Source organism: Ananas comosus, linkage group 13 (assembly GCF_001540865.1).
Source record: "Ananas comosus cultivar F153 linkage group 13, ASM154086v1, whole genome shotgun sequence".
In the NCBI taxonomy this organism is placed as follows: Eukaryota; Viridiplantae; Streptophyta; class Magnoliopsida; order Poales; family Bromeliaceae; genus Ananas; species Ananas comosus.
The window spans coordinates 206,401-231,835 of NC_033633.1; the positions used below are offsets into that span (position 1 = coordinate 206,401).

General features: G+C 38.0%; 4 protein-coding genes across 7 annotated transcripts; 2 read left to right on the forward strand and 2 right to left on the reverse strand.

The window, feature by feature from the left end:
- LOC109719492 (transcription factor DIVARICATA-like) lies at nucleotides 383-2,568 on the reverse strand. Of its 2 annotated transcripts, XR_002218719.1 has the most exons (3): nucleotides 1,889-2,568; nucleotides 957-1,588; nucleotides 383-851 (listed from the first exon to the last, which is right to left on the reverse strand). XR_002218719.1 is itself a non-coding variant. In XM_020246214.1 (2 exons), exons 1-2 carry the CDS (start codon nucleotides 2,389-2,391, stop codon nucleotides 1,087-1,089), a joined length of 1,005 nt encoding a protein of 334 aa, XP_020101803.1. In that variant the 5' UTR covers nucleotides 2,392-2,568; the 3' UTR covers nucleotides 383-1,086. The 2 variants fall into 2 exon arrangements, 1 of the variants encoding a protein (XP_020101803.1); XM_020246214.1 differs by having other exon boundaries at nucleotides 383-1,588.
- On the reverse strand, nucleotides 9,336-12,960 carry LOC109719100 (laccase-22-like). The gene is made up of 6 exons (XM_020245629.1): nucleotides 12,772-12,960; nucleotides 12,417-12,568; nucleotides 11,806-12,050; nucleotides 11,287-11,421; nucleotides 10,230-11,153; nucleotides 9,336-9,796 (listed from the first exon to the last, which is right to left on the reverse strand). Exons 1-6 carry the CDS (start codon nucleotides 12,955-12,957, stop codon nucleotides 9,666-9,668), a joined length of 1,773 nt encoding a protein of 590 aa, XP_020101218.1. The 5' UTR covers nucleotides 12,958-12,960; the 3' UTR covers nucleotides 9,336-9,665.
- LOC109719091 (protein NRT1/ PTR FAMILY 8.1-like) lies at nucleotides 16,785-20,713 on the forward strand. 3 transcript variants are annotated; one of them, XM_020245616.1, is made up of 5 exons: nucleotides 16,785-16,957; nucleotides 17,796-17,943; nucleotides 18,041-18,258; nucleotides 18,365-18,915; nucleotides 19,670-20,713. In XM_020245616.1, the coding sequence occupies exons 2-5, from the start codon at nucleotides 17,835-17,837 to the stop codon at nucleotides 20,517-20,519; spliced, it is 1,728 nt and encodes a 575-aa protein (XP_020101205.1). In that variant the 5' UTR covers nucleotides 16,785-16,957; nucleotides 17,796-17,834; the 3' UTR covers nucleotides 20,520-20,713. The 3 variants fall into 3 exon arrangements, with proteins under 3 accessions (XP_020101205.1, XP_020101206.1, XP_020101207.1); XM_020245617.1 differs by having other exon boundaries at nucleotides 17,820-17,943; XM_020245618.1 differs by lacking the exon at nucleotides 16,785-16,957 and adding an exon at nucleotides 17,022-17,193 and having other exon boundaries at nucleotides 17,820-17,943.
- LOC109719816 lies at nucleotides 21,296-22,872 on the forward strand. The gene is made up of 2 exons (XM_020246635.1): nucleotides 21,296-21,755; nucleotides 22,146-22,872. The coding sequence occupies exons 1-2, from the start codon at nucleotides 21,423-21,425 to the stop codon at nucleotides 22,572-22,574; spliced, it is 762 nt and encodes a 253-aa protein (XP_020102224.1). The 5' UTR covers nucleotides 21,296-21,422; the 3' UTR covers nucleotides 22,575-22,872.

Sequence of the window (25,435 nt, forward strand, 5' to 3'; positions counted from 1 at the left end):
GCAACCACAGGAAAGCAGTATTTATAATGTGGCGCACACAGTTTATTATTATGCATCTAAGGGTACATTAATTTCTTGCGGAGGAGGAACCAATAAAGGAGAATAAAGATTGAGGCATGTGATGCTGGGAAAGTGGAACTCCGACACATCTTCGATTATTTCTTTTCTTTTTGAACTAATGCTCATCGTCAAATCGAATCCTACAGGAATTCGAAGCATCTTAAGCTAAATATGCAGGAGAAAACTAGCTAGACACCGAATTTTGCACAAAATTAATGCGAAAGATGCCATTTGACTCTGATCGAAAGGAAAGGAAAGCATCTAACACAATGAACCACTGGCTGCGAAACGAATAATTGAACATAACATAACGAAAATGAAATATACAAAGACAGAAATATCCATACGTCGATGTTTTATTTGATTAAGGGAAAGCACGGTATGAATATTACAAGTACACAGAAATGACGCGAGGGTCAACGAGCCATGACCGCTGCAAATAAGTATACTTATGAAGTAAGATTTGATATAAACAGCTAATAAGTCAATCCGTCAACTTTTCAGCTCTCCAGGAGGCAGGAACAGCTCTCGACACAAATCAAGTTCAAATATCTGGAGGAAGCTGAAAGACAATGACTACTACTATGGCTCCTCAATTCGATCACCGAGAAGAGTACACTACGGAAATACGCATATTTTTTCTCAGAGTCCGGCCAGTATACCTAATCATTTACGGCGGCGGATGGAAACCCTTCATAAGAGCTTTGAACTCGGTATCATTACGATCGCATTGCGAGTATAGGAGTCACCGACCGAACCCAAACTTCAGCTTTGCTGCATACTCTCAAGTCCTGTATTGATAGAATCGGATATTATTTACAACGGCAAAGATCTAAGATAGATAACCATTTTTTGAACCCTTAACATAGCAAGAAGTTTCTGAATGCGCAATCGACCTTCTTGCATGTGTAGAACATGATGCTAACACATTCTGTGCTCTTTCGTTCGGAGATCATCAACAGCAAATCTCAATTTGTTGATTTCAATAAGCGCGACTCATCTGCCCCTCGTGCATCCATAGCGCGGTCATCGAAATGGTTGAACCTGAAACAGCACGCTCTGGCGATTAGCCGCGGCATCACGGGGAGGGGTGCTGTACGAACTTTCTCTCGCAATCTTCACCGTGCCGTAAGGAGCCGCACCAAGAGGTGATTGCACGAACTGAAAAGGATGCTGTTCCGACAGTTTGAACGCGCTAGCCGCTTCGTTAGGCCGACTCGGATCGAGCACGGCCGAGTATTGGTCGGACAACGGAGAGGCGGCAGCGTTACCAGTACTAGGCTGCGGAGTAAGCATCGACAATGACGACGACGACTGCGACGGCGAGGGAGGACGATCGTCCGGCAAATTGACGGTCGTGATGTCATGTATGCTGGACCTTCTCTTATCTTTGCCGCCGGAATTAAGCCTGTTGTAGTACTTCTGCGCATGGCTAGCCACTTGCGTGGGATTTCTCGTGAAGACGAAGTTCCGGGATATGTTTCTCCAATCTCCTTTACCGTGTTTCTTCAGGCCCATTAGAAACCGCCTGAAATATATTGGAAGCACAAATTACTCATTTTTTTTTTTTCTTTTTTTTCAGAGAGGTCATCATCTGAACCTACCATGCATGTATTTAATTAACGGGAGGGGGAGGAGGATTAATCGATCACTGGTAGGGCACAAGAGTAAGAACGAAGAACAGATAGCATAAATAGACCGCAAATATTAGACAACGGCAATTGGCAGGAGAGAAGAAGACCAATTAAATTAATCGGCGGCGTACAAAAGAAAAAGGAAATGAAAATTAGGAAAATGCATTATTAATTAGAGAAATGTAAGATAGTACTTGTGCTCCTCTTCGGTCCAAGGGACCCCCTTCTTCCTCTCCTGATCTGACGATCCTCTGGGGCCGGATCTCTTGCCGGTGCCGGTGCCGGTGCCGGTGCCGACGCAGCAATAGGAATGGTTGGTGCGAGCGCCGCCCTCCCAGTCGAGGACGAAGCTGGAGGAGGAATCGTAGTGGGGGAATGGGATCAGCCCTGCTTCGATGTAGCTGACGTCGTTCTCCAATTCCTGGTACTGGCTGATCACGTCCGCCACCGTCTTTCCGGGGATCATCTCCGCCACCCTCTCCCACCGGTCCGGCCGGTCGCCGTCGATGCGCGCCAGCGCCTCCTCGAACACCTTGTTCTCCTCCGGGCTCCAATCGTTCCCTTTCCCCCTCCCTTCCCCTTTCCCCATCCCCATCCCCATCCCCATCCCCATCTCGGAGAGGAACAAGCTCGACGCGGGGAAGCACGACGCCGCCGCCGGAGGAAGCACTTCCATCCACGCCTCTTGCATCATCATCTTTACTCAGAGATCGAGATCGAGATCGAGATCGAGCCCAAACCCACAGAGGGGGGGATTGATTCTCAAAACAGCGAGCGTAGAGTAGAAGCAAGCCACATGCTAATACCCATTAAAAGCCGCGGCAGATCTAGGAGAGTGGAGGAGGGATCCAGGAAACGAATAAAACCTTAATTAATACTTAATTATTAGGGGATAAAGGACCCAAGTTGAGATCTTTAAGTTTTCCTTGCTTTGTACACAAGAGTAGTATGAAGGGATAGAGTAGATAGTATACAGCAAAGAGAGGATAATTAATAGAGAAATTTTGTTTTTATTAAGAGACGAAGAAGAAGAAGAAGAGCAGAAAGAGAGAGAGAGAGAGAGAGAGAGAGAGAGAGAGAGAGAGAGAGAGAGAGAGAGGAGGCTACAAACTTATTAAAGTTAAGACATATCTACTACTACTCCCCCTTTCTCTCTCTCACCCTATATATATATATATATATATATATATATATATTTATTTATTTATTTATTTATATATTTATATACTTTATTTCCCTTTTTTTTATTACATTGTTTGGGATCTAAAGGACGACTCGCGTGGCGGTTTCTGATTGGGTCGTGATGGAGTTTGTGGTCTTTTTTTTTTTATGCCACTCAAACCTCACAAGTGCTTTTTCTCTCTGCTTCTCTGTAATGAAATAGACAGGCTGGAGAAATTTTTTAAAAAAAAAAGAAAAAAAAGNAAATACTTAATACGTATAATTTTTTATTATTAAAATTATTTTTTAATTAATTTTATTTTTTTAATTATGTTATTTAACTAATCACCCACTTAAGATCATTATTATTCTAATTCTCTAAATTTTCATCAAAAAATCGAAAAATTACGAGCACTAATAACTTTAATTCAGCTAATAATATTTTTTTTAATATAAATACTTTTTTTAGATTGTCGAGTACTCGTACTCACCAAAATTTATTACTTAAAATAGTAAAGTGTGTACTTATAAGCTAACATTGCTTTTTAAAAAATATATAATCTTTATTGTTTAGGTAATTTTTAGAAAGTCTTTATATTTATCGAAATTTACCACTTTGATACCACTGTGTAGTATGAATATTTCGCCCTCCAATTTGTTCCTCTCTTAAAAAACTTTGGTTGATATAAGTTAGGCTAAGAGAGTACAATTAAAAAATAAATAATTATTTTTTTGGCTTGCAAACTGCTATTTCATACATTATGCAGGTTTTTGTTTCAAATATTTATTATATATAAATAAGAAGTTAAAAAATTCAGTTTGATAAACATTCTCGGCTCTTCATGTTATGTTATAAATCATATACAATGCGAAAAAGTCTAAAATACATCAGTTATATTGCTGATGTGGCGTCTCTAACTAATCATATTCATTTCTTTGAATTTATCTATCCCATCATAGATATTAGAAAAAAAAATTTATTATATTTTACTGATCTCGAAAAAAAAAAATATAATTGGCTGAAAATAAATAATATAGTATAAATGTGACAATATAGATTTTTTCGTACAATACACCTTATAACTACGAATGTACTAATTCCTCCTTTATGTGCTCCTTGGAATCTCTACGAGCAATTTGGCCTATAGTGCGAACAATATACGCAAATGGTAGTGCTGAAGAAAAAAAAGGACAAAATATGTACGGGGAAATAATTGGTGGAAAAGAATCCTAAAACACCTAATAATTACATAAAAGAACCTGGAAGCTGATTGATTGCACTACAAGTGTCCTAGCTTGAGAGACTTTATTTTTTATATTTATTATTTGATGTTAAATTATTATTTTCGTTTATTTATATTCCTTATATTTATTTATCTTTCCTTCTCTATAACAATATATAATATATATTTTGGCATTTTATCTATTTGCAAATTAAAATGGTAAACTAAGGATAAATGAATTTATAATATACAAATATACAAATAAACTAGGTATAAATAATAATTCTTATTATAGAATAAAAGTTATATTAAAATACTATAAAAAATAAAAAATTTGTTGATAGTTTAGAACCTTTAGTATCAAATTTTACATATAATTGATATTTTTTAAAAACAAAACAAAGTATAATAATAGAGTCAAATGAGAACCTTTTTTTACTTTGCACTTTCATTTTAAGCTTTTCTTCTTTTTTTTTTTTTTTTTTTTTTTTTTTTCTAGTATAGACGAACTCCTCAACGACGCCTTATTGAAAACTTATAAGTTTTGTCTCTATTCAAATATAAAAAAAAAAATTTCTAAAATTTAAAAATACTTTAAATTTTAATATTAAAATATTTAATAAAATTTTAAATTTTAAAAATTAATACGTGACGTCGGATTGTTGGCGATAATCATTAATCCAAAAAATTCAACCAATTCACTTAAAGCATATAAATACAGCGTTCACGGATCTCGATTGTAACTCCATCGAACCAGCCTTATATCATTTTGAACATAACTCTGTCTCATCCGACTTTTATAAATGTTAGTCGATCTAATTTGACCTCCGGATATGGGACAGAATAGTAGTCTTTAATTTTTTAAAATTAATATATGACAGGGAACCAAAAGTCTCCACGCAAGCTTCCTACTGAAGTTTTTTCCGACCCCACGGAGACTGTTCGCAGTGTAGATCCCCACGCTGCGGTCCCCACCGTTTGATGCGACCAACAACCACCCCCCACCTCTCTCTCTCTCTCTCTCTCTCTCTCTCTCTCTCTCTCTCTCTCTTTCTTTATCGGTGTCGTTACCGTTGTGTGCTGTCATCGCTCATTCCAATGCTCAGTTATTTCGTTTAACGTGCCTACGTGTCGATTTCGCATTGAACCCCCTAATACGAGAAGTTAGCGTGAATTAATTAGTTAGTTAATTAATTAAAACAAAAAATTGACTATATATGATCATTAATGGGGAAAAAGAAACTGAAAAAAGAACATTGACGGTGCCACTTAATTAACAATTGGTGGCCTTTTCACTCTTTTAGGGACAAATTATTTAGATAGATGGGGCCTAATTTTTCAGAGCATTTAAAGTGTAACACGTGGATTTCTACACTAACCACATTATTAATTCTACTCCGAAAAAAAAAAAAAAAGAAGAAAGAAAGTCTATTAATTATTCAATCAATTCAGAATGGTTAACACGTAATGGAGTGAGCTCATTTTCTAACACGTTTTAGAGGTGCAAAGTGACACTATCACATTAATTTTGAGGTCAAATTTATTTAGAATAAGTCATTAGAGTTGGTAATTTTAAGTACCAAGTTCGAAATCTTAAAATGGAATCTCCACTTTTGGGTTGGGAGGATACAGATAAGTCTACAGGCGTTGTCACCTTCAAAAGAAAAAAGAGAGAGAGAGAGAGAGAGAAACACAACATATACATTATGTGAACTTAAGCAACTTAATCAACATTTTTTAGATGCTATATATTTTTTTCTCTAATAACTTATTTGTTTGTCTTTCCTGAGGGGGAGTATGGTTGGAGACCTATGATTGGTTCCTTTTCTATCAGCCTCTATTTCTTCTACACAAGTTTTTTTTTTTTTTTTTTTTTTTTTTTTTTTTTTTTTTTTTCTGGCAATAAATTCTCAAATTAAGAGGTCAACTGGTGGAATCCCCATTAATGTTTGGTGTCCATAATCCAGCTATATGATTCGTTCCTAACACAATATAATGGCTTCGGAGTCAGATACACTATGCGCTGTAAATTCATTGTAACTTTGTACTTTGAAATAGTAGAAGCATATTTATTTATATATATCACTGATCAGATGAATTGTATCTAATCTTTTCTTATAGTATCTTCTATAAAAATCTCTTCAGAGAGTAATCGCTCATCGAAAATTGCCATGTGATTGCTTAAAAACTTCATTTGATGTTTATGTCATTAGCAAGATCTCTTCGAAATGTAACCCATAGTAGTTGTCACTTTGTATCAAATTGCTAGCGTTTTCTTTCTTAGTAATTATTTCTCACATTCAGTACCTCTAATGCATAATAACTGAAAATTTGATTTCGTGCTCATTATATCTGAACTGTCTCAGTACCTCTACATGTGATTTAATTGTCTCTAAATTTTTTGAAATAATGTAATAGCTAAATATAATTTTTTCTAACTAAAATTTTAAAAGAATTTGATGATAGGTATCCGAGATCTCAAGTTCGAAACCTAATTACTTCACATTTTCAGCTAAATTTATTTCTAAAAAATAAACGAAGCGAATAGCATGCTACCTTTCTTTCTACATAAAAATAATAATAATATAAAAGTACCAAGGCAAAAGCAACAACATAAAAATTAGATAGCTGGGCGAATTCATTCTCGAACAAGGGACTCAGCTACCAAAGTTGCCAAAGGCCATAGACTGTGGACCATTACATTATTTAGAGCAATAATTAATATAAAAAATAGCCCACCGAATGATAGGTGCACAGTGATCAGGGGCGCTCCTTTCCTCCGGTATATATCCAACCCTGCATGTTCAGCCTAACTTTTAGAGCAATTTTATTTGTTTTCTAGTAAAATAATAATTTTTTTTTTTTTTTGCTGCATGAGGAAGTTAAAAATAATTTTTCTAAATTCCAAATAAATCGTTTGAATTTGAAGCTTCCCATCTTGATACAAAGGAGTTAATAGCTATTTGGATATTGCGTATATTAATTGTTGGTGCCTTTTTTTTGGTCTAGCTAGTTTTTGAATGCATGCAATCTGCTTGTTCTGTCCGAGGACAGAAATACTTAAAAGTGTTTAAAAAGTTTTGTCGTTAATTTATCATTATAAGATAGTCGTGGAAAGGCTTCTCAGTATATGATAATTTTACCGTCTACCGTATGTATAAAGTTCCAAGATATATTTAGGATGCGCGCCCTCTTAAATATTAAACTGCATGGGTACCAACCACCAAGTCCTCTGCCATTTGCTTTAGGAACGGTCGGTTGAATAAGGAATTCATATACCATGCTTGAATAAGCAATTTAAATATTATTTTGTTGCAGAAGCATCGATCAGCTGGCACAGGCAGTCCAGTTTTTAATTTATTTGCGTAAATGCTAATGCAAGAGCCAACACCCCATCTGCTCTCAACCACTGCTGTCGATGTAGTGCCTCCAAAGCCATGATCACTATTGCCCACTTAATATCAAAACAACATGTCAACCCTCCATTAAGCCAGGAGGAAAGTACATCACATCAAACAAAGTAAAATTATAACCCAAAGGAGAAGATTCACCCCCCCCCCCCCCCCTTGGGGTACTTTGGGGGTGAATAGGCACTAGCTAGCATTTTATGGCCACTAATTAATAGACCCAAAGTGGGAATGCATGGGATGGTGCTTTAATTTGGTGCAAGAGATTCCATTGCCCCTTGGCTTTGTGATATTTATGATCGAGGGGGGAGACCACCACTGCTATCAGTATATTCAGCACCATTAGGAAGGGGGATCCGAGGAGTAGGGGGCCATACACCCTTTATTTTCATCTCAGTTATATTATTAGGTATATATGGTGGTACCCTCTCTATGGGAATGGTGCGTGTGGAAATTATCGCGTGGACATGGTCCACCAAATCCTCCATCTCAGTTGCACACAGCCTTATTCAACTTTAAAAGCTACTTATCTAACGAAGTAAAGTTTGAGAGAAAGGATGGGGGAAAGTCTTCTATGCGCCACTTGTTTCACATAGTATAATGGCATCCAATCAAACAATGCCATCTTAAAAACACATAAACAAGTTTGTTTGTTTTTTTTTTTTTTTTTTACATATTTTCAAGTTAAAATTGGCATATTGCTCCTGATTTGATCTCTATTATCACAGGTGGTTTGATGAGATTGCTCAGGTGCAGATCTCATAATATGTGTCAGAAACATTTAAGAAAAGCTACTGATAATAAGGGCCGATCACTGCACGGTCCATGGATGACATGTATGGACCGTGTCCATGCAAGTACTTCTCCCAAGTGTGGGGTTGTTGCCTACTTGCCTCTTTGTGGAAAGGTGCATGCATCATGCATGTCCTCTCTTAGATCTCTCTCTATGATTTCCCCCACTGGCCACTCCAAAGGACATAGCCTGGGCCAAAGGATAAAAAAATAAAAACCTTATTGCTCCTTTATGAAAGGTTGATGGAGCCTTTTTTTTTTTTTTATATTGGATTGCTCACCAATGAGCTCTGAGAACAGCTCAGCTGCGAACTATTTTGTACTGTAGTTTATTGTTGTCACGATAGCACAGATTCTTCTCACTTTTATTTTATGCTTTTTAAAATTTAAAATCCTACATTACCACTGTGAGCGTGATGGGGCCTCGATCGATCACGCAGATTCAACGGCCTCGATTTGCTGTTTGGGGTTGCAAATATAATTGGGTCTAATATAAACTGGCCGTGAACACAGATACACGGCCCAACTATTTGTATAGTACCAATTCATATTTCGGGCTGCCCATCATGCCCACTAAGAGCCTACCAGTGAGTGGGGAAGCTGCAGCTGACACTATAATAAGGCCATGTCGCTCGCTCATTTTTTTTTTTAAGATGTCTATAAATCACACACACGCACGTACATATTTTATTGAAATAAAAATAAAAATTATTTATAATGACTAGAGAAAGGGTACCAACTAATTATTATCCTAGTTAGTTAGTCGTGGTGACACCAAAATATATAGGATACAGTGAGTGAACTTGCTAGTCATTATTAAATTGACCTTTTCCTTTTGTCGGATTCAAACCTGATTTGAATCAAGCCCACTAATTAACACTGTTGCAACCAAACTTTCCCTAGCAAAGTACAATTCCTGTCTATATATGGTCCGCTGGGGATCCTTATCGCTTATCCGCTCTATCAACTCAAATCTTAAAACAGCAGATACGGCAGTAATTTTCTTCTCACTTGTGAGGTGCTTCTCATATGCATGTACAGAACAAAATTGTAACTACTAACCGTTACAACTCTTCAAAATTACTTCAAACAGCATTAATTTTCCAGTGAGAACAACAATTCACTTATTTTCATGTACATGAGATTTCCATGTTACCAAAAGAAAGAAGCAAAAATATATAGAAAAGCACTCCCAAGAAACAACAAAACGAACAAAACGGAAACCCTAACTCCTCACGCAGTCACAAACCCTCTCTCTTCGCGCATATGGATGCAAATCCAACGACGCCCCTTCTGGTCATTGGGTCTCCTCCTTTTTCCTTCGAACGAAGAGGGCGTTATTAATCTTCGGTCTCGATTACGTTAATTCGATCCTAGCGTATGTATATTTAGCACGCAGGGAGATCCTTTGGAGGTAGTATCAGAGACTCATTGGGACCCTTTCCATTGTCCACCAAGAACGCCATTTTTAGTCCCCACGTTGTGTGCACCTCCAAGTGACAGTGCAAGAACCAAACCCCTACATGCACCAACTCAGAACGTTGATTAATTATAAACATGTATTCCACAAAACTGCATAACGTTATACGTCTCGAACCATACTATATAGTATTTGAAATAAATATCTGAACTTCAAATATTTTGATCTTATTAGTATATATATTTATTTCAACTTTGTACAAGTATGTTAATGACAATTTCAGCTTTTTCAGAAATATATAATTCACTAAAATAACTTTCTGATTTTTTTTTTTTTTTTTTGGGGGGGGGCAAAGTTCGGACTTTTAAATCTTAATAACACAGTTCATGTTGTGCTATTATATGGACACGAACTATATATGCATTTTATTTTCACTTATATATCATTAAGGAAATTAATGTCTCATCCAATATTAATTAAAACCATTTAAAAAAGTTTTATTACGTACGTACGTAGTTATGTGCGTACGTACCTGGATTATCTGCGACAAATCTAATGGCCGTCCATCCCCCGGAAGGAACTCCGATAGTGTTGCGCTCGATCGGATCAACAAGATTAAACTTGTTCGGAGATGTTTTAGGATTAAAATTTCCAAGGCCCCTCCCCACAGCGAAAAAATTGAACCCATGAAGGTGAATAGGATGGTTCTCCGGCGCAATTATCCCCGTATCCTGTAAAATCAATTGCACCGTTGCATTATACGGTAATCTGTACACCCTCGTCCCGTTCATGGTTTGCAGGTTCTTCGGCCCACTCCCCGTGTAGTTAAAGGTGAATGGCGGGTTCCCGGGAAAGTCGTCGGTGAACACCCCGCTGATGTTGTAGTAGTGTGCTTGCAGGATCGCCGTCGGCGGCATCACAAAGCTCACATTGTTGACATCAGCCACGACCCTGCTCCCGTTGACGCACGTCGGGCACGGGTTCACCCCGACCCCAACGGTGAATAGTAGAGAGTGGTCCACCTTCAGCGGGACTTTGGCCGGGTATTGTTTCGAGTTGAGGCTGCGGAGGGAGTCGATGAAGCTCGACGCGACGGGCGTGGCGTTTAGCGGTGGCGGCTTCGTGGTGGTGAGGGCGGCGGAGGCGGAGACGGTGTTGGCATAGTGTAGCGTGGCAGTGGCCGTCATGTTGTCGACGGCGATGGGGGAGTCCATGAATGGTGATGCGGTGACTAGGTAGCGGCCCGCGCCTTGGTCGGCGGGGAGGAGGACGTTGGTGGTCTGGCCCGGGGTGATGAGGATCGTGTCGGTCGTGAACGGCTTCGTGTAGATGGCGTCGACTTCAACGACGGTGAGTTTGTGGCCGGCGACCTTGAAGAAGAGCTCCTCATTGAGAGCAGCGTTGATGATCCGGAGCATGTAGGTCTTGCCGCTCTCCACTTGTAGCTTATATCCATCTGTGTGCATGGACAGTACTCTTTATTGTTTTAACATACGTACGTACGTATTTTTGATGTTTAATTAATTAATTAGAAGGTCATGAAGGAAACTTAATTCTATCGAATTGCTTTAGTGTATATATATATGTACCTTGGGAAGAAGAAGCACACGTAGAGAGAGGGCCCGGATGGCCGTTGATGGTGTGGCAATCAGAGATGTTGGGCGGCAGCCCGGCTTGCATCGCCTGATTGATCACTGCCTCAGTATCTGATTTCCACCATTCTCCTGCAATTTTAATTACTCGTATATAAAATTAGTACCATAAACAAACATATTCGATCGAGCCCTGCTTCGTGCTGCTACAGAGTATATATATTAATTACTCTTTGCTACACTAGTGTTGGCCATGCAAGCAGTACCCTTTTTTGTTTTTTGGTTTTTTTTTTTTTTTGGGCTTAATTTGTGCTGCACCAGAAGCTATAGATTTATTTTGCCTTTTGTTTTCTCATTGCTAGATAATCTATTAAGAACTGCTCCTGAATGCTAAAATTAGGGGGGGGNGGGGGGGGGGGGACACAAATCAAGCAAAAATAGGCTCTTATTTGTTAGAATTTAGCGAATGACTAAAATTCTTGATCAACAGAGAAACAATATTACCACATGACGTACCTAAGATGACGACAAGCTCCTTATGGGGAGCAGGGAAGGGGTAGGGAACCCGAAGTTTGGGTAGGATGACAATGGCGCCGTGAACCGTGACCCTCAACCATAGGATGTGAGCGTGCCAAAGGAGCGTGCCGCGTTGCCCGGTCAGGGTGAAGTTGTACACAAAATTTTGTCCCGGTTGGATCGGGCACTGTGTTACGTACGCCGGACCATCGTACCACCCCGTACGTAGCTGCCTCACACCATGCCTACAGTGAACAAAGTATACTCTCTTTAAAGAGCTTACTATAATATTATTATTTAAGATGCATGTAATATTATTTAATAAAATATTATCTAAAATAAAAATTATTATATTAAAACATTTTTTAATAATTTTTTTTATTTATAAGCTAGCTAAGACTGACCTACTCTTTTCAATGGATGTCATGTTGATGTATTGTACTTTTTAGATCTATGATTGATTGCACAAATGATTATTGACTTTGCTTAGAAAGTGTGCAAAATGATGGAATTAATTAATTATTTGTTGTTTGTTTGTCCAGATGTTGTTAGCAATATTGTTGATGCTGATGAGGAGTTAATTATGAGATACACGGATGTGGGCTACGCACCAGTGGATGGTAACGTTGTACTTCACATGATTAACGACCTTGACCAGCACGTTGTCGCCTTCTCTCGCGTAGAGGGTCGGGCCCGGGAACTCGCCGTTCACCGTGACTATCGGCTTGGTCGAGCACAACCGAGTCATGTTCCTCATCACCACCTGCATCCACGACCAACTAATTACTGATTAACTCGTTTTAAGTCAAAAAATACTTGCTATATATTAAGTTACTACCCCAATCTTAATTAATTAAGGTTGTAACAAAGTTATTGCAACTCTATCACTTGTAAAGCACGCATATATGATCGATAGATAGATAGATAGATAGATAATTATTTTTTCTACACATGTCAAGCACTCACATTGAACTTGTAGTGACGGGTCCTCGCATCGACAAGCAAGGGAAACATGCAAATCACTAACACCAAAGCACGAACCCATGAGTACTCCATTTTCCTTAATCTCTCTTTCTTAATTTCTCTTCTCTCTCCCTCCCGATCTACTTCTCCAACTCTTAGCACGGTAGGATAATATGTTTCTGCATGCATGGAATAAACTATCTAGGCAACGCATCCTTATAATGGGGAGAACAATTTAGATGCCAAGTCGTTTTTAATTTTAGGTAGGGGAGCCTTACTGAACAAGGATTTGGTAGAATAACCGCACACTATACCTCTAGATTACTTGAATCCCACATAAAGCTCATATATCCCCCAAAAGGGAATTATAAAATTGATCCGAAACCTGCTTCCATAAGCGCAATGTCTCTTTCCCTCCGTTAATAGGTGGCTTCGTACAGCTGAGATTAAGCCATCGCATTACTGTGAAATGACAAGGGCGCTTATATTTACATGATTAATTGAATTATTCTAGACGAGTTCTAAAATATCTAATTCACCCACAGTAACCCAGCTATTTAATTAGTTATAAATGATGTTTGAGTTAATGTACATGGTATAATTAGCACGGCTTTAGTGTGAGTTGAGAAAACAACAACAAAACCAAAAAAATCAACCCACATCAATTCTTACACAGTAGATACATGTTGCTACCCTTTTCTTGCGTAATCACAAGAATTTAAACACTACAAGCAAAAAAAAAAGAAGAAAAAGTCACAAACTTACTTTTCACACGTGAATGTGAAAGCACAAGTAGTTCTATATATGTTGGTCCAAATTTAAATTTATTGAAGATATAATTATTAATTTGAATGATGGCATATTGGTTTTTTTTTTTTTTTTTTAGAGATAGGTAGCACGCTACCCGCTTCATTTATTTTATTTAGAAATAAACTTAGCTGAAAATGTGAATCAACTATGATTCGAACTTGGGTTTCGAATACCAACTATCAAGCTTTTTTGCCACTTACGCTAGGAACGGTCGGTGCATATTGGTTAATTAAGGCCAAAAATACGTACCTTATGGTAGTTATCAGGCCCCTAGCTATATCCGTAAGGCTCGTCCCAAACACAAAACCGACATTAAAATAAGCAATCTGAAAATATTACTAAGAGAAACTTGTATAATTGATATAATACCAAACCATGTCTAACCCAAAAAGGACAAAATATAGTCTGATTAATTAATTATCATGTAAATTATATTGTAGATATCGTAAGTCAAGTTATAAATCTGTAGATACGTATTTTAAGTTGACATGCACAGAGCTATTGAACACAAACACGACCCACCAATCTGAATTTGTAATTTGGGTAGGACATCAAATAGGCCATCTATGAAGCAAATAGTTAATTAGTTAAATTTTTTCTCCTTTATTTTTTGTTGAAACTAGTTGATTAGTTGAGTTCATGATGATCAAAACTATGGGTTGGAATTAATCTGGCTTCTGATAGCTGTCGCAGTAGTGCATGTTAAAATATGGGTGAGAAGTGCTTTTCGACGGTAGAGTGGATAGGCTACTTCCCTGGTTTGAAAACCAAGCTACCGAGACGGTAGCAGCTCTACTTCAACCCCGTAGTGCGCGTACTTCACTGCTTTTGTCAAATGGGCCAACCCAGCTTGGCTTTGGATCACCGAACCTTTCTAGCACAAATGGTAAAAAATTAAATATTTGGTACTCAAAATTTTAAGTTCAAATTCTAATTATTTTATATTTTTAATTAAGCTTACTTTTAAAAGATGAATAAAGCGAATACGATGCTACTTATCACTCAAAAGAAAAAGAAAAAACACTTGGGTTCGGATTGGGTAAAGTTGTATATAAAACCCTATTAATTCATGAACCCGATCTGTAGGCTTTCAGGAACATACATATGTTCCCGTTTGAAGCGTGACTTCATCGCAAGAGATTTTGTTTGTAATTGAGAGTAAGCTAACAATTGATCTATTGATGACTAATAATCTGTCCCAAACATGAAAAAACTAAAACCCCCCATGTTGTCTTAAACGTGAAAGTTGTGAGTTAGAAATGGTGGGTCAGAGCTTTAGAAAATTCTAGGATACTTTCCAATAAATCTAATAAGTGATTCTTAAGAACTGGGCCATTGGTAAATTTAATTTGTGTGCTAGCTCGCTACATATATATATATATATATATAGTTGGGTTAGAATACTCTTAATACAAGTATTCGGGCTTCAGTATTATTGAATAATTTTCGATGATAGGATATTTGAATCAACTATCCACGCCGTTCAAGTTGATATAGAATATTTAAATCTTATAAAAAAAGCTTCATTAGTTTTTGAAATCATTTTCTAGCTCACAAAGCAGCCACAAAATGAAAATAAATAGGCCTCTAAAAATCTATGATACAACTCTCAAATTCATGATCAATATTATTCATTTTGATCTAAATAGTTTACAATATTTTCTATCAAAAACTAATTTAGAATATATATATATATATATATATATATATATATATATATTGAATGTGGGGTCACTAATTACCTATTATCGTACCACTTAGGCAAGTCGCTAACATGTAGGTTTTTTGTAAGAGAGAAGTCGTTAAGATGTAGTGGACTCTAGCACACGAGTGGATATGTTTCTTGTTGCATCCAAGATATTGCCACCTTAACTTAATTCTTCTTAAATCGAATTGTTTAGGGACCAACAATAGTTGTCGATCGACTCATTAAAAGAAAGGAAAAATATATCAGGAATTTTAATGTACGAATGCAGTTGGACTCAAAGCGTAATCATGAGGCAAGCTCTTATTTTTTATGAATTTTTCCCTCTAAATATATTATCACTACCAACCATATATGTTGACAGTTTGGACTTAACATATTACATCTAATAATTCTCTATTATTACTTCAAGTGAATCATGTGCTCCTTGCTACATATAAGTGCTCCAGTGCTCCCCTTTCAATAACTTCTAAATGAATCTCCACCCTTTTACCTCTTTTGAATTTTGATCGGCATTAATTTACACGCCTCTTCATTTGAGGCAACTAAAACAGGCTGTAGCCAAATAGCCAATGCCAATCCCATTTAAAATAGAAATAAATAGTTGCCTCTAATAGTGCTCCTGCATAATTTCGGTAACCTCCTTTGTTTATTACTTATCTTTTCAGTAGAATAAAATTTGTAACATTACAGCTAACAATTTCCATTGTAGAAAATTAAAGATATGAGCTTAATTAACCAGCCACCTTATAAGTTCAGTGACCTGCGATGAGCACTTGTTTAATTTTGACTGTATTCTTGTTGACGGTGTCGCGCACCTTCAGGTATGGCCGAGTAGAGCAGTCCAAGTAATATCTCTTTTGTTTCTTCAGAGCTTAATTAGGGTTTAGGATTTTTGGTTTACATACTTGAGTGTAAATCCTGTAAAATTATTATTTTGAGTGTTGGAATTTTCGTTTTGTAGAAAGTAGATATAGAATATGGATAAATATGGATGTACTAGCTCCACTCTCGTTGAGAAGGAATGTTCCGGGGGGCCAAACAGTGAAAAGGCCCATGTGAGGATCATAAAGGGCCGCAAAAAAATAATATTTATAATTAAATATATTGAATCTGGCCGAAAATAATTTCATAATATTTTTTCAAATTTTTTTCAGTACATCTCTTATATATACCGCATTCGATACTTATCGATTAATCTTCCAAAATCAAAATCTATTCGAAGTACTGATAATTTTTAACATTTAAAGCTTTGTTTTTCAAAATCATAAATTTTGAAGAAACCTACGTATCAGTGTCCAAAATCAAAATCTAATTTTGAGACTTGTACACGAGGACGCGAGAGTTCTGGTGTACGGTGCACCAGGTGCATGAAATAATATTTTTCCTTTTTTTTTTTTTTTTTTTTTTTTTGGGAAACTCATCTGTAGCCGTCCAACATCCGCGATGATAACGACGATTCGGCAGGAATTGTAGGATCACAAAATATCTACTCATTCCCGCTTCAATAGAGTAGTAGTTTCGCTCCTTGTAAGAATTTGTTATGGGCCGATTCGTCTCTCTATCAAGCCCATCAACATCACCAAATAGAAATTAGATCATAAATTTCTATTTCTTAGGAATTAATCGCGTATCTCTTGTATTTCTCTCTCGTAATTCCTTCAAAATCCAAAGGTACTGTGTTTTTCGTAATTCCTTCTATTTCCCCTTTTTTTTGTTGATCTATTTTCTAGACTTTATTTTTTTTTTATATTTTTATAGGTGTTTTTTATTTTTTTGATTTTACATTAGGTTGCAAAACAGATTAGATTAGAGGAAATCAAGGGTTTCGCATTAAAGCGAGTTTTTTGAAAAAGTTTATTAGATTCCTAGTGGTAAAAGGGCAAGCACATTACTGGGTTATACATAATGTATGGAACTGAGATTGCCTTTTGCTTTGTTTCGCATTTTATTTTCTCTTAGTTTATGTTTGTGTTGCCAACATGATCAATTGTTACATATTTGAATAAGTCACAATTTTGTTCTTTTCTGTTCAATTTTTTTTTTTTTGGCGGGGGGGGCGGCGGGGGAAGAGAAAAAGATATCAACTCCTTTTGTATATAATCTCTGTAAGTAAATGATTTTGTTACTTCATAGAGTGAATAATGGTGCAGTCTCTGTCCAACTTATAATATCAAGCCTTGTCTTGAAATTTGGTTGGTTGGTAACTTTTAATTATTCACTGTGTGATCGAAAACTTCGAGCAAATTGGACCGATTTGAATCAGTTGGTTAAGCTATTTACTTGCAGCAAATTTGAGTTGAAGCTAAATGGTTAAGACAAGCTCACTTTGGCTTGAGGATTCCGTTCGGCTAATACGGTTGTTTTTGTTTCCCTGCGAACAATTCGACAGTTGCTACTTGACATTTGATTTGCCTTGCATTTGCTACGAAAAGTTAGAAACTGGACCTAATGAGTTCGCAGTGCCTTGCGATCTTTTGTTGAAATTATCTTGCCGAAATATTTGATGCAGTGCCAAGAAAGCAGTTGTGATCAGCTAACTTTCAAATCGATGGAGGAAGCGACGGATAAGTATACAAAAGATGGCACGACAGATATCCATGGAAATCCTGCTGTAAGGAAGGATACTGGGAATTGGAGAGCTTGCCCCTACATTCTTGGCTAGTTCTTATGCCTATCATCTTTGATTAGCTTCTAGCTTTTCAATCTTTCTTTCTTCCGCCATCTGATTACCATTATTTTGCTGTATCTCGACAGCGAACGAATGCTGTGAAAGATTGGCATACTACGGGATGAGCACCAATCTGGTGAACTACATGTTAGATCGGCTTCATCAAGGAAATACTACAGCTTCCAACAATGTCACTAACTGGTCCGGAACATGCTATATCATGCCGTTGCTTGGGGCTTTTTTAGCTGATGCTTACTGGGGAAGATATTGGACGATTGCTACTTTTATGATCGTCTATATCTTTGTAAGTATATATATATATATATTTATATATATATGATCATTCTTCCTTATTCTCCTACTTCTAGTCAAACTTTTAGGAACTAACATTCTAATTTCTTCTTTTACAGGGTTTGGTACTATTAACAATGACGGCATCCGTCAAAGGGCTAAAACCAAACTGTCAAAATGGTGTTTGTGACCCAACAACGGCGCAAACTGCAGTAGTTTTCTTGGCACTCTATCTTATTGCATTGGGAACTGGAGGGATCAAGCCTTGTGTTTCTTCTTTTGGGGCTGATCAATTCGATGAGACTGACGAATCCGAGAAGAAAAGAAAGAGCTCCTTCTTCAATTGGTTCTACTTCTCCATTAATATTGGGGCTTTGGTTGCTTCCTCTGTGCTAGTTTGGATACAGATGAATGTGGGTTGGAGCTGGGGATTTGGAATTCCTGCGGTGGTGATGGCTATTGCGGTTGCGAGTTTCTTCCTGGGGACGCGTTTATACAGGCACCAGAAACCTGGCGGAAGTCCATATACGAGAATTGCGCAAGTTATTGTGGCTTCATTTAGGAAATCTAGTGCACAGGTGACAAGCGATAGTTCTCTACTTTATGAAGTGACGGACAAGGAATCGGCGATACAAGGTAGTCGTAAGCTTGAGCACACGGATGAATTTAAGTAAGTGTACTAATCCTCTTTTGCGATATTCATTTCATGTGCTCTATGAAAAATGAAACTGTATTAGTAGCAACAATATTTGGGACTCGTGATCTCTTATTCTTCATCTTTTCTCAAATCTTTCATGCTTGCATGCTTTTGTTATGCCCATCCTTAATCATTGACTAGAATGCAGCTAAATCTAATTTATACTCTCTGAACAATAAGTCTGCTGCATCTTAAACCAGTTGTTGCGCTGATGTATTTTTCACTTGTTTAGTGTAGGAACCATTTCTGAATCTTGTTTGATTGTGCACAGTAACTTGTTATGAGTTGGATAAGACCTTTTCTTCCTCTTTTTTTGTTTTGATGGTCCAGGCTTGTTCATTATTGCTAGTAGTGAAGTAAATATTGAAATTAAAATCATAATCACAGAAGTATAGTAGTTACAGAGCCTAGTATGTAAGAATAAAGCATCATACTAGGTTATACACAAATTTTAATCCAAAATAATAGGTTAAATTTTGTTTTGACTGAATAGATCGTAAAATACTTTACATTACATATTTAAGATAATAATATGATTTAAGATTGGTCCCGTTTTTCAAAGATTGCATTTTTCATGACATTATTTTTTTCGAAAGCTTGCTGGTGTATCAAACTGGCCAAGCATATTCATTGAATAAAGAGCATTTTTCATGACATTGTTTTACATCGCTTCAACGATCATCTTATTGCTTAATTTTTCAGCATTTTTGCTCAAACAAATCATCAGGTTCTTCGACAAGGCTGCAGTGATGACTCCAGAGGAATGCACCACTGGCCCACCATTTGACCCGTGGCGGCTTTGCACCGTGACCCAAGTGGAGGAGCTGAAGAGCATTGTCCGGATCCTCCCCGTATGGGCGAGCGGCATCATCTTCTCGACCGTCTACAGCCAAATGAGCACCATGTTCGTCCTGCAAGGCAACACCCTGGACCCCCACATGGGCCCGCACTTCAAGATACCTGCTGCATCCCTCTCCATCTTCGACACCCTCAGCGTCATTGTGTGGGTTCCACTCTACGACCGCATCATCGTCCCTCTCGCCCGTCGCATGACTGGCCGTCCGCGAGGTTTCACCCAGCTCACCCGCATGGGCATTGGCCTCGTCATCTCCATCTTCGCCATGCTTGCTGCGGGCGTTCTCGAAGTCGTCAGACTTCGTGTTGTGGCGAGACATAACTTGTATGATTACAACGGATTCGTGCCGATCTCTATATTCTGGCAGGTACCGGAATACTTTCTTGTCGGGGCGGCAGAGGTGTTTACATTTATCGGGCAGCTGGAGTTCTTCTATGACCAGGCGCCAGACGCCATGAGGAGCATGTGTTCGGCGCTCTCGCTGACGACCGTGGCTCTTGGTAACTACTTGAGCACACTTCTTGTTACCATTGTGACTGCTATTACTACTAAGAACGGGAAGCTCGGGTGGATACCGGATAATTTGAACAGAGGGCATCTGGATTACTTCTTCTGGCTCCTGGCCGTGCTTAGCCTCTTGAACTTCTTTGTCTACCTCTGGATTGCAAAGTGGTACAGCTACAAGGCGACTGTCACCGACGATGGGGAACCAAGTGGTTGAGATGATCCCCTTAGTTGTTTTAGTTAACAAGAAATTGCTTGTGAAGGGATTGGTTAGTCGTTACTGTGTTGACAAAGATCAGTAGTGCATCTCTTGTCGTTCTATTTGGTTCTTTTTTAGTTATCTATTTATTTAACTGTGTTCGCATCAACATTATTTTTCAGATATATAAATTTAGTTTGCATGGATTCTTAGTTCTTAATTTGGTTGGACTGTGGCCAGGAGAGAAAGGGTGATGGATTCTGATGAATAAAGTCCAGCAATTCATCAGATGGCATTTGAAAGGAAGATCCTTCGACCTTGATGGGATATCAAAGTACCTTCCTCCCTACTTATCTCGGATAAAAGAACTGCTTTATTTTCTCAATTTATATACATAGAGAAAGAGAGAGAGTTCTCCTATTATACTACAATAGAACGGTAGCCCTCGTACTCATAAATCCTTTTGGATGATCGAATATGATTTAAAGTATTTTAAAAAAAATTTAAAAAATAATTTTAATAATTTTTAAAATTTATAATAAAATTCGTCAAAATGAATATAAAATAAACGGTCAGAAAATCAAATGGCTGACTGTCTGAAAATGTAGTTTGGATTCTTGACACACACAAGCATACAGATTAGAGAGTTAATCACACCAGTATCAGACAGTTGGTCCAACTTTTTTGAAGCCATATCAACAGGCAACCAACATACATCTTAAAAGGGATTAGACATATCCAAACAGTGGGACAAAAGGGTCAGATGAGACATTTAATTCTTTTTCAGTTTATATTAAAAAGACAAAGGATATTGTTTCACCAATTGGAAACGAGAGGTGCAAAGTTACCACCATCAGACAGAAAGAGCAAAGGACCTTCCTCTCTATTCTCTCCCCCTTCTCCATACCCGCAATCAAGATAATGATCACCCTTAAAGCCATTCAACCATCGATCCCAACACTGCACCAATCTTTTCCCTGCCGAAGAAACTTCACCAATAAGGATAAGAATAAATCTACTCACTGTTTCTGCAGTTCAAACGATGACGGATCTGACTCCTCTCCATCCAGTGGTGACAAGAGAAAACAGGAACTCCTCGCACGAATCGCGATGTTACAAGCACAAAAGGTTCGCCTCACCAACTTCCTTGATGAACGCGCCGACTACCTGGCCAAGTTTGCGGAGGATGCGAATTCCCAGTTTGATGAGATCGGACAGAACGCGCTCAAAGAGCTCGACGAAGCCGGTTCTCGGGTCTGTAACTCGAAATGAAACTGCCCTGCACACTGCACAACTGCTATTTTGAGTAGAGCAATTAGAAGAACCACAAACAGCTACTTCATCAACCTTTACTCGATAGCTTTCAACTGCAGCTGAAGTGGAAGCTCCAAATTGGAGATTTTTACTTTTAAGCTCATTTCAGCTTCTTGGCACCAAAAAAAAAAAAAAAAGCTTCATATTTTTTTGTTTGCCTGATGTCTGGCTACTACCTATCGGAGTTAAAAAAGAAAAGAAAAGAAAGAAGACATGTTCCAAAAGCCAGCCAAACAAATCCTTGAGTCCCAAAAGAGAGCGAGCCTTTATATTGTCTAGAAGAATTCTTGGTGTAAATAATAATTAGTTCCTCTGTTTTTGATGTAGCAGATAATGGAGAACCTGGAAAGTAGGATGCAGGCTTTTGAGGAGACGGCCGAAGTTAATAGACAAGAGATCGAGAAAAATGAGAAGGTTTTGGAGGAGTTTGAGGACCAGATGGAGAGGGACAGAAATGAAGGGCTGTTCTTCAAGAATCTGAGAGAGAAGAAGCCGACAGACAAAGCAGCAGCCAAGTTGGAAGCACAGAAGCTAAAAGAAATTACGAAGGAGAACGCCGGGTCAAAACTTAGGAGGAATATATACCTTGTGCTCATGTCCTTGCTGGCCGTCGCAATAGCTGATGGCCTCTTCAATACTACTGAAGTCGAGTGGCGGAAAATCGCAGCACTGGGCTTGATTTTCGTGGGTTTGCTCGCGCAGCTTATCTACGAGCAGAGCCTGTCGTCAAAAACCGAGGAAACAGAAGAAAAGAAATAGCGGAAGGCAGTGATGGAAGTGGAATTCCTTGTTCAATTTGCTGTAAATGTAAGTACTTTTAAGTATAGATTGTATAGCATTTTCAGAACAAAAGTTTTAAAAAATAAAACGACTTCGGAGCAAAGCTGAATGTTGCTCGGTGATATAAACCACAGAATTCTCACATCTGGGGCCTGATACGCACCGAGCTCCCTTTATTTTTGCATCAAAAAATTCCTTGGCGTTATATCTTAAGCGCCAAATCAATGTAACATAGTACACACTTTGATGCTTGGTTGCAAAGGATTGCTTCTAATAACACTTAGACCCTATAGAGCAAAAATATATCTTCTTAACAGTTAAGCGCAATAAGAATTCGAAAAATCATGTATTTCTTATTTCCAGTGTGGTATCATTTGGTCATCGATAGAAAGGAAAAACTTATCATCATTTGATAGCATTAGTCCTTAATAGGAAGTTGATAAGCTAGAATGTTGTGAATGTAGCAAGAACATGGAATAGTTTAAGAAGAGCGCGCATTTAATTAGTGGAAAGAAAGAGGAAGATCACCTCGCAAAGCATCCATGTCCTTTCAAGCATTTCGTCGAACAGTTTAGCGGCATCGTCCAATCCCTGGTTTTAAGCGATTCCGAGATCATAGAGCTGTAGGAAACGCGGTCGGGGTCGACATCGACATGGTCCCTCGAGCGTAGAAGAAGACGACGACGACGTTGAAGAAGATCTGTGGCGGATGCTGCGGGGGCCAAGGGAGAGGGAACGGGGGAAGAGGAAGATGAAGCGTACGTAGTAAACCCTAATGCTTGTGGGTGCGCTCCGCATTGGGTTTCCGTGGGCCGGATATGGGCCGCATCACCTTATTGTGTTAGTGGTCCCATTGCGGTCCAATGCCTTTCCCAGGATAGGCCCAACTATAAGGTACGACCGTACGATGCACTTTAACGAACTGGTGTTTTCGCTTTTGATATTAGGAAGAAACAATCTAATCTTATCCTTATTGGTGAAGTTTATAGTATGATGCACTCTTCTTATAATGACATGATATTTGGTCCCATTTCTTATCTTGCTAAATAACGAGCTAAATAGAGCTTGCATTAAATTTCTCCACCGGCAACTTTCTATAACATGAACCAAAATTCCAAATTAGAACTTCTGCATACTTGTGACATTTGGCAAAGCTGAATATCGAATATTTTAGTAGCTACAACGAAAGCAACATCAGAAGCGAGACCAAACCTCATTGTAAGACGAGTGTGCTTGAAGGAATGCGCTGGACCATGCATAGGTGGCAGTTGTTTAGATGTAAAGCCATGATCATAGCATCAAATCATAAGGTATGAGTGCTGATGAAAAGAGCCTCCGTATCCTTTGTGATCATGCAGCTTCTCCTTTTTTTTTTTTTTTACGTTGCTTTGCTAGGATATATACGTACATCTCTCCTTAGTTAATACCACTTTACCATCGCAAAGGAAAAAAAAAAAAGAAGAAGCAAATAAAGGTAGGTGTAATCTTTGCTTTCTCCCACTTGGAATACCTTTAAACCCGCAATTGTGATGATATCCATGCATTTCCGTTCCAACTTTATGATAAAAATGAGCGCAACACAAATTTTTTTTTAAAAAAAGGGGGACCTCTTCGTGAATTCCAATGCATATATGCACTGAGCACTGCAGTTGATCCAATCTATAGCCCCATGCCACGGATCTCCTTGGAATAATGCAATGTAAATCCATATAAAAGAAGGTTTGGCCTAATAATTTTTCATTTTATGTGAACTTAATACCACGCAATATTGTATTTGTTCCCCTCTATTGACATAGACAGCTGGCCTATACATTCCTTCGTTGGGATTCCCCTACATTATTGGGATTTGAGTTCTGTGAACTTATTTTTTCGGTGGCTTTTTAAGCATGTAATGATTCCTTGATCCTTGTAATTTGATAGAGATTGTAATATTCCAAGAAACTATTTGGTGTGTTTAGTGAGTGTGAATTTGTTCAAGGAAAAGCAAGCTCTCAATCACTCAACAGGATCAAGAGGGGGGTGAAAGATTCTTCACATGGCATGGCAATCATGGGATCGAATTCCCTTTGCTCTCTTTATGCATGTAAGATGTTTGCCTTTTGCCTTTCTTAGACAAAATGCTGACATAAAGCCTTGCAAAATGTTTGTGATGGGGACCCTCTTTGGCAGATATGACAAATCCCAAGGTTCTCAAAATAAAAGAGCTTTGCCCCATTTATGTTCCCATGGGGACCCCATTTTTGTGGGGATCAGGCACCCTACTCTATCATGGCAAAGACAAAGTATTAGCATATGCCGCATTTGAAGCATAAAACAACAGTCTAAATCATTTATTCTGTCTAGCTATTGCAAAAATTCTTATGTGACATCTCATGATGAGAAACGAGAGCAATTACATAAGTTTAGCCCGTATAACACTTTTGAAGAAGATTCAGCCTACCTGCTTAATGAATGAAGCAGGTAGCTTACTACCTATTTCTCAAAAAAAAAAAAAACACTTTTGAAGAAGATTCAGCCAAAACAAGCAGGTAGAATTTACTAGATTTGTAACACTTTTTTTTTTTCAGTGGAATCTGCTAAATATGGCATATACAATCTACTAATTGTCACTCGTTCAGTGAGCTAACTTGTATTAACTACTCTCTAGTTGTGAATCCATACATAGCTTACTAACAAACAAGACAAGAAAATGAAAGTTAACCGACTCTTGGTTAGATGAGTTAAATCCTTAATCCACATAAGCACATTCAAATCTCATGATAGAAGAAATGAAGTATCCAAGCGAACTTAATTTGTCATTTATAATATTAGGAAAAGACATCTTAAACAAGTATCATGTG

Coding starts and splice junctions, on each gene's coding strand:
- LOC109719492 (XM_020246214.1), bottom strand. CDS start 2,391: ATGATGATGCAAGAGGCGTGGATGGAAGTGCTTCCTCCGGCGGCGGCG. Junction 1,589..1,888: donor TGGACCGAAGAGGAGCACAA/GTACTATCTTAC, acceptor AATATATTTCAG/GCGGTTTCTAATGGGCCTGA.
- LOC109719100 (XM_020245629.1), bottom strand. CDS start 12,957: ATGCATGCAGAAACATATTATCCTACCGTGCTAAGAGTTGGAGAAGTA. Junction 12,569..12,771: donor CCCGTCACTACAAGTTCAAT/GTGAGTGCTTGA, acceptor TCGTGGATGCAG/GTGGTGATGAGGAACATGAC. Junction 11,422..11,805: donor GGAGCTTGTCGTCATCTTAG/GTACGTCATGTG, acceptor TTAAAATTGCAG/GAGAATGGTGGAAATCAGAT.
- LOC109719091 (XM_020245616.1), top strand. CDS start 17,835: ATGGAGGAAGCGACGGATAAGTATACAAAAGATGGCACGACAGATATC. Junction 17,944..18,040: donor AGCTTGCCCCTACATTCTTG/GCTAGTTCTTAT, acceptor GTATCTCGACAG/CGAACGAATGCTGTGAAAGA. Junction 18,916..19,669: donor GAGCACACGGATGAATTTAA/GTAAGTGTACTA, acceptor ACAAATCATCAG/GTTCTTCGACAAGGCTGCAG.
- LOC109719816 (XM_020246635.1), top strand. CDS start 21,423: ATGATCACCCTTAAAGCCATTCAACCATCGATCCCAACACTGCACCAA. Junction 21,756..22,145: donor TCGACGAAGCCGGTTCTCGG/GTCTGTAACTCG, acceptor TTGATGTAGCAG/ATAATGGAGAACCTGGAAAG.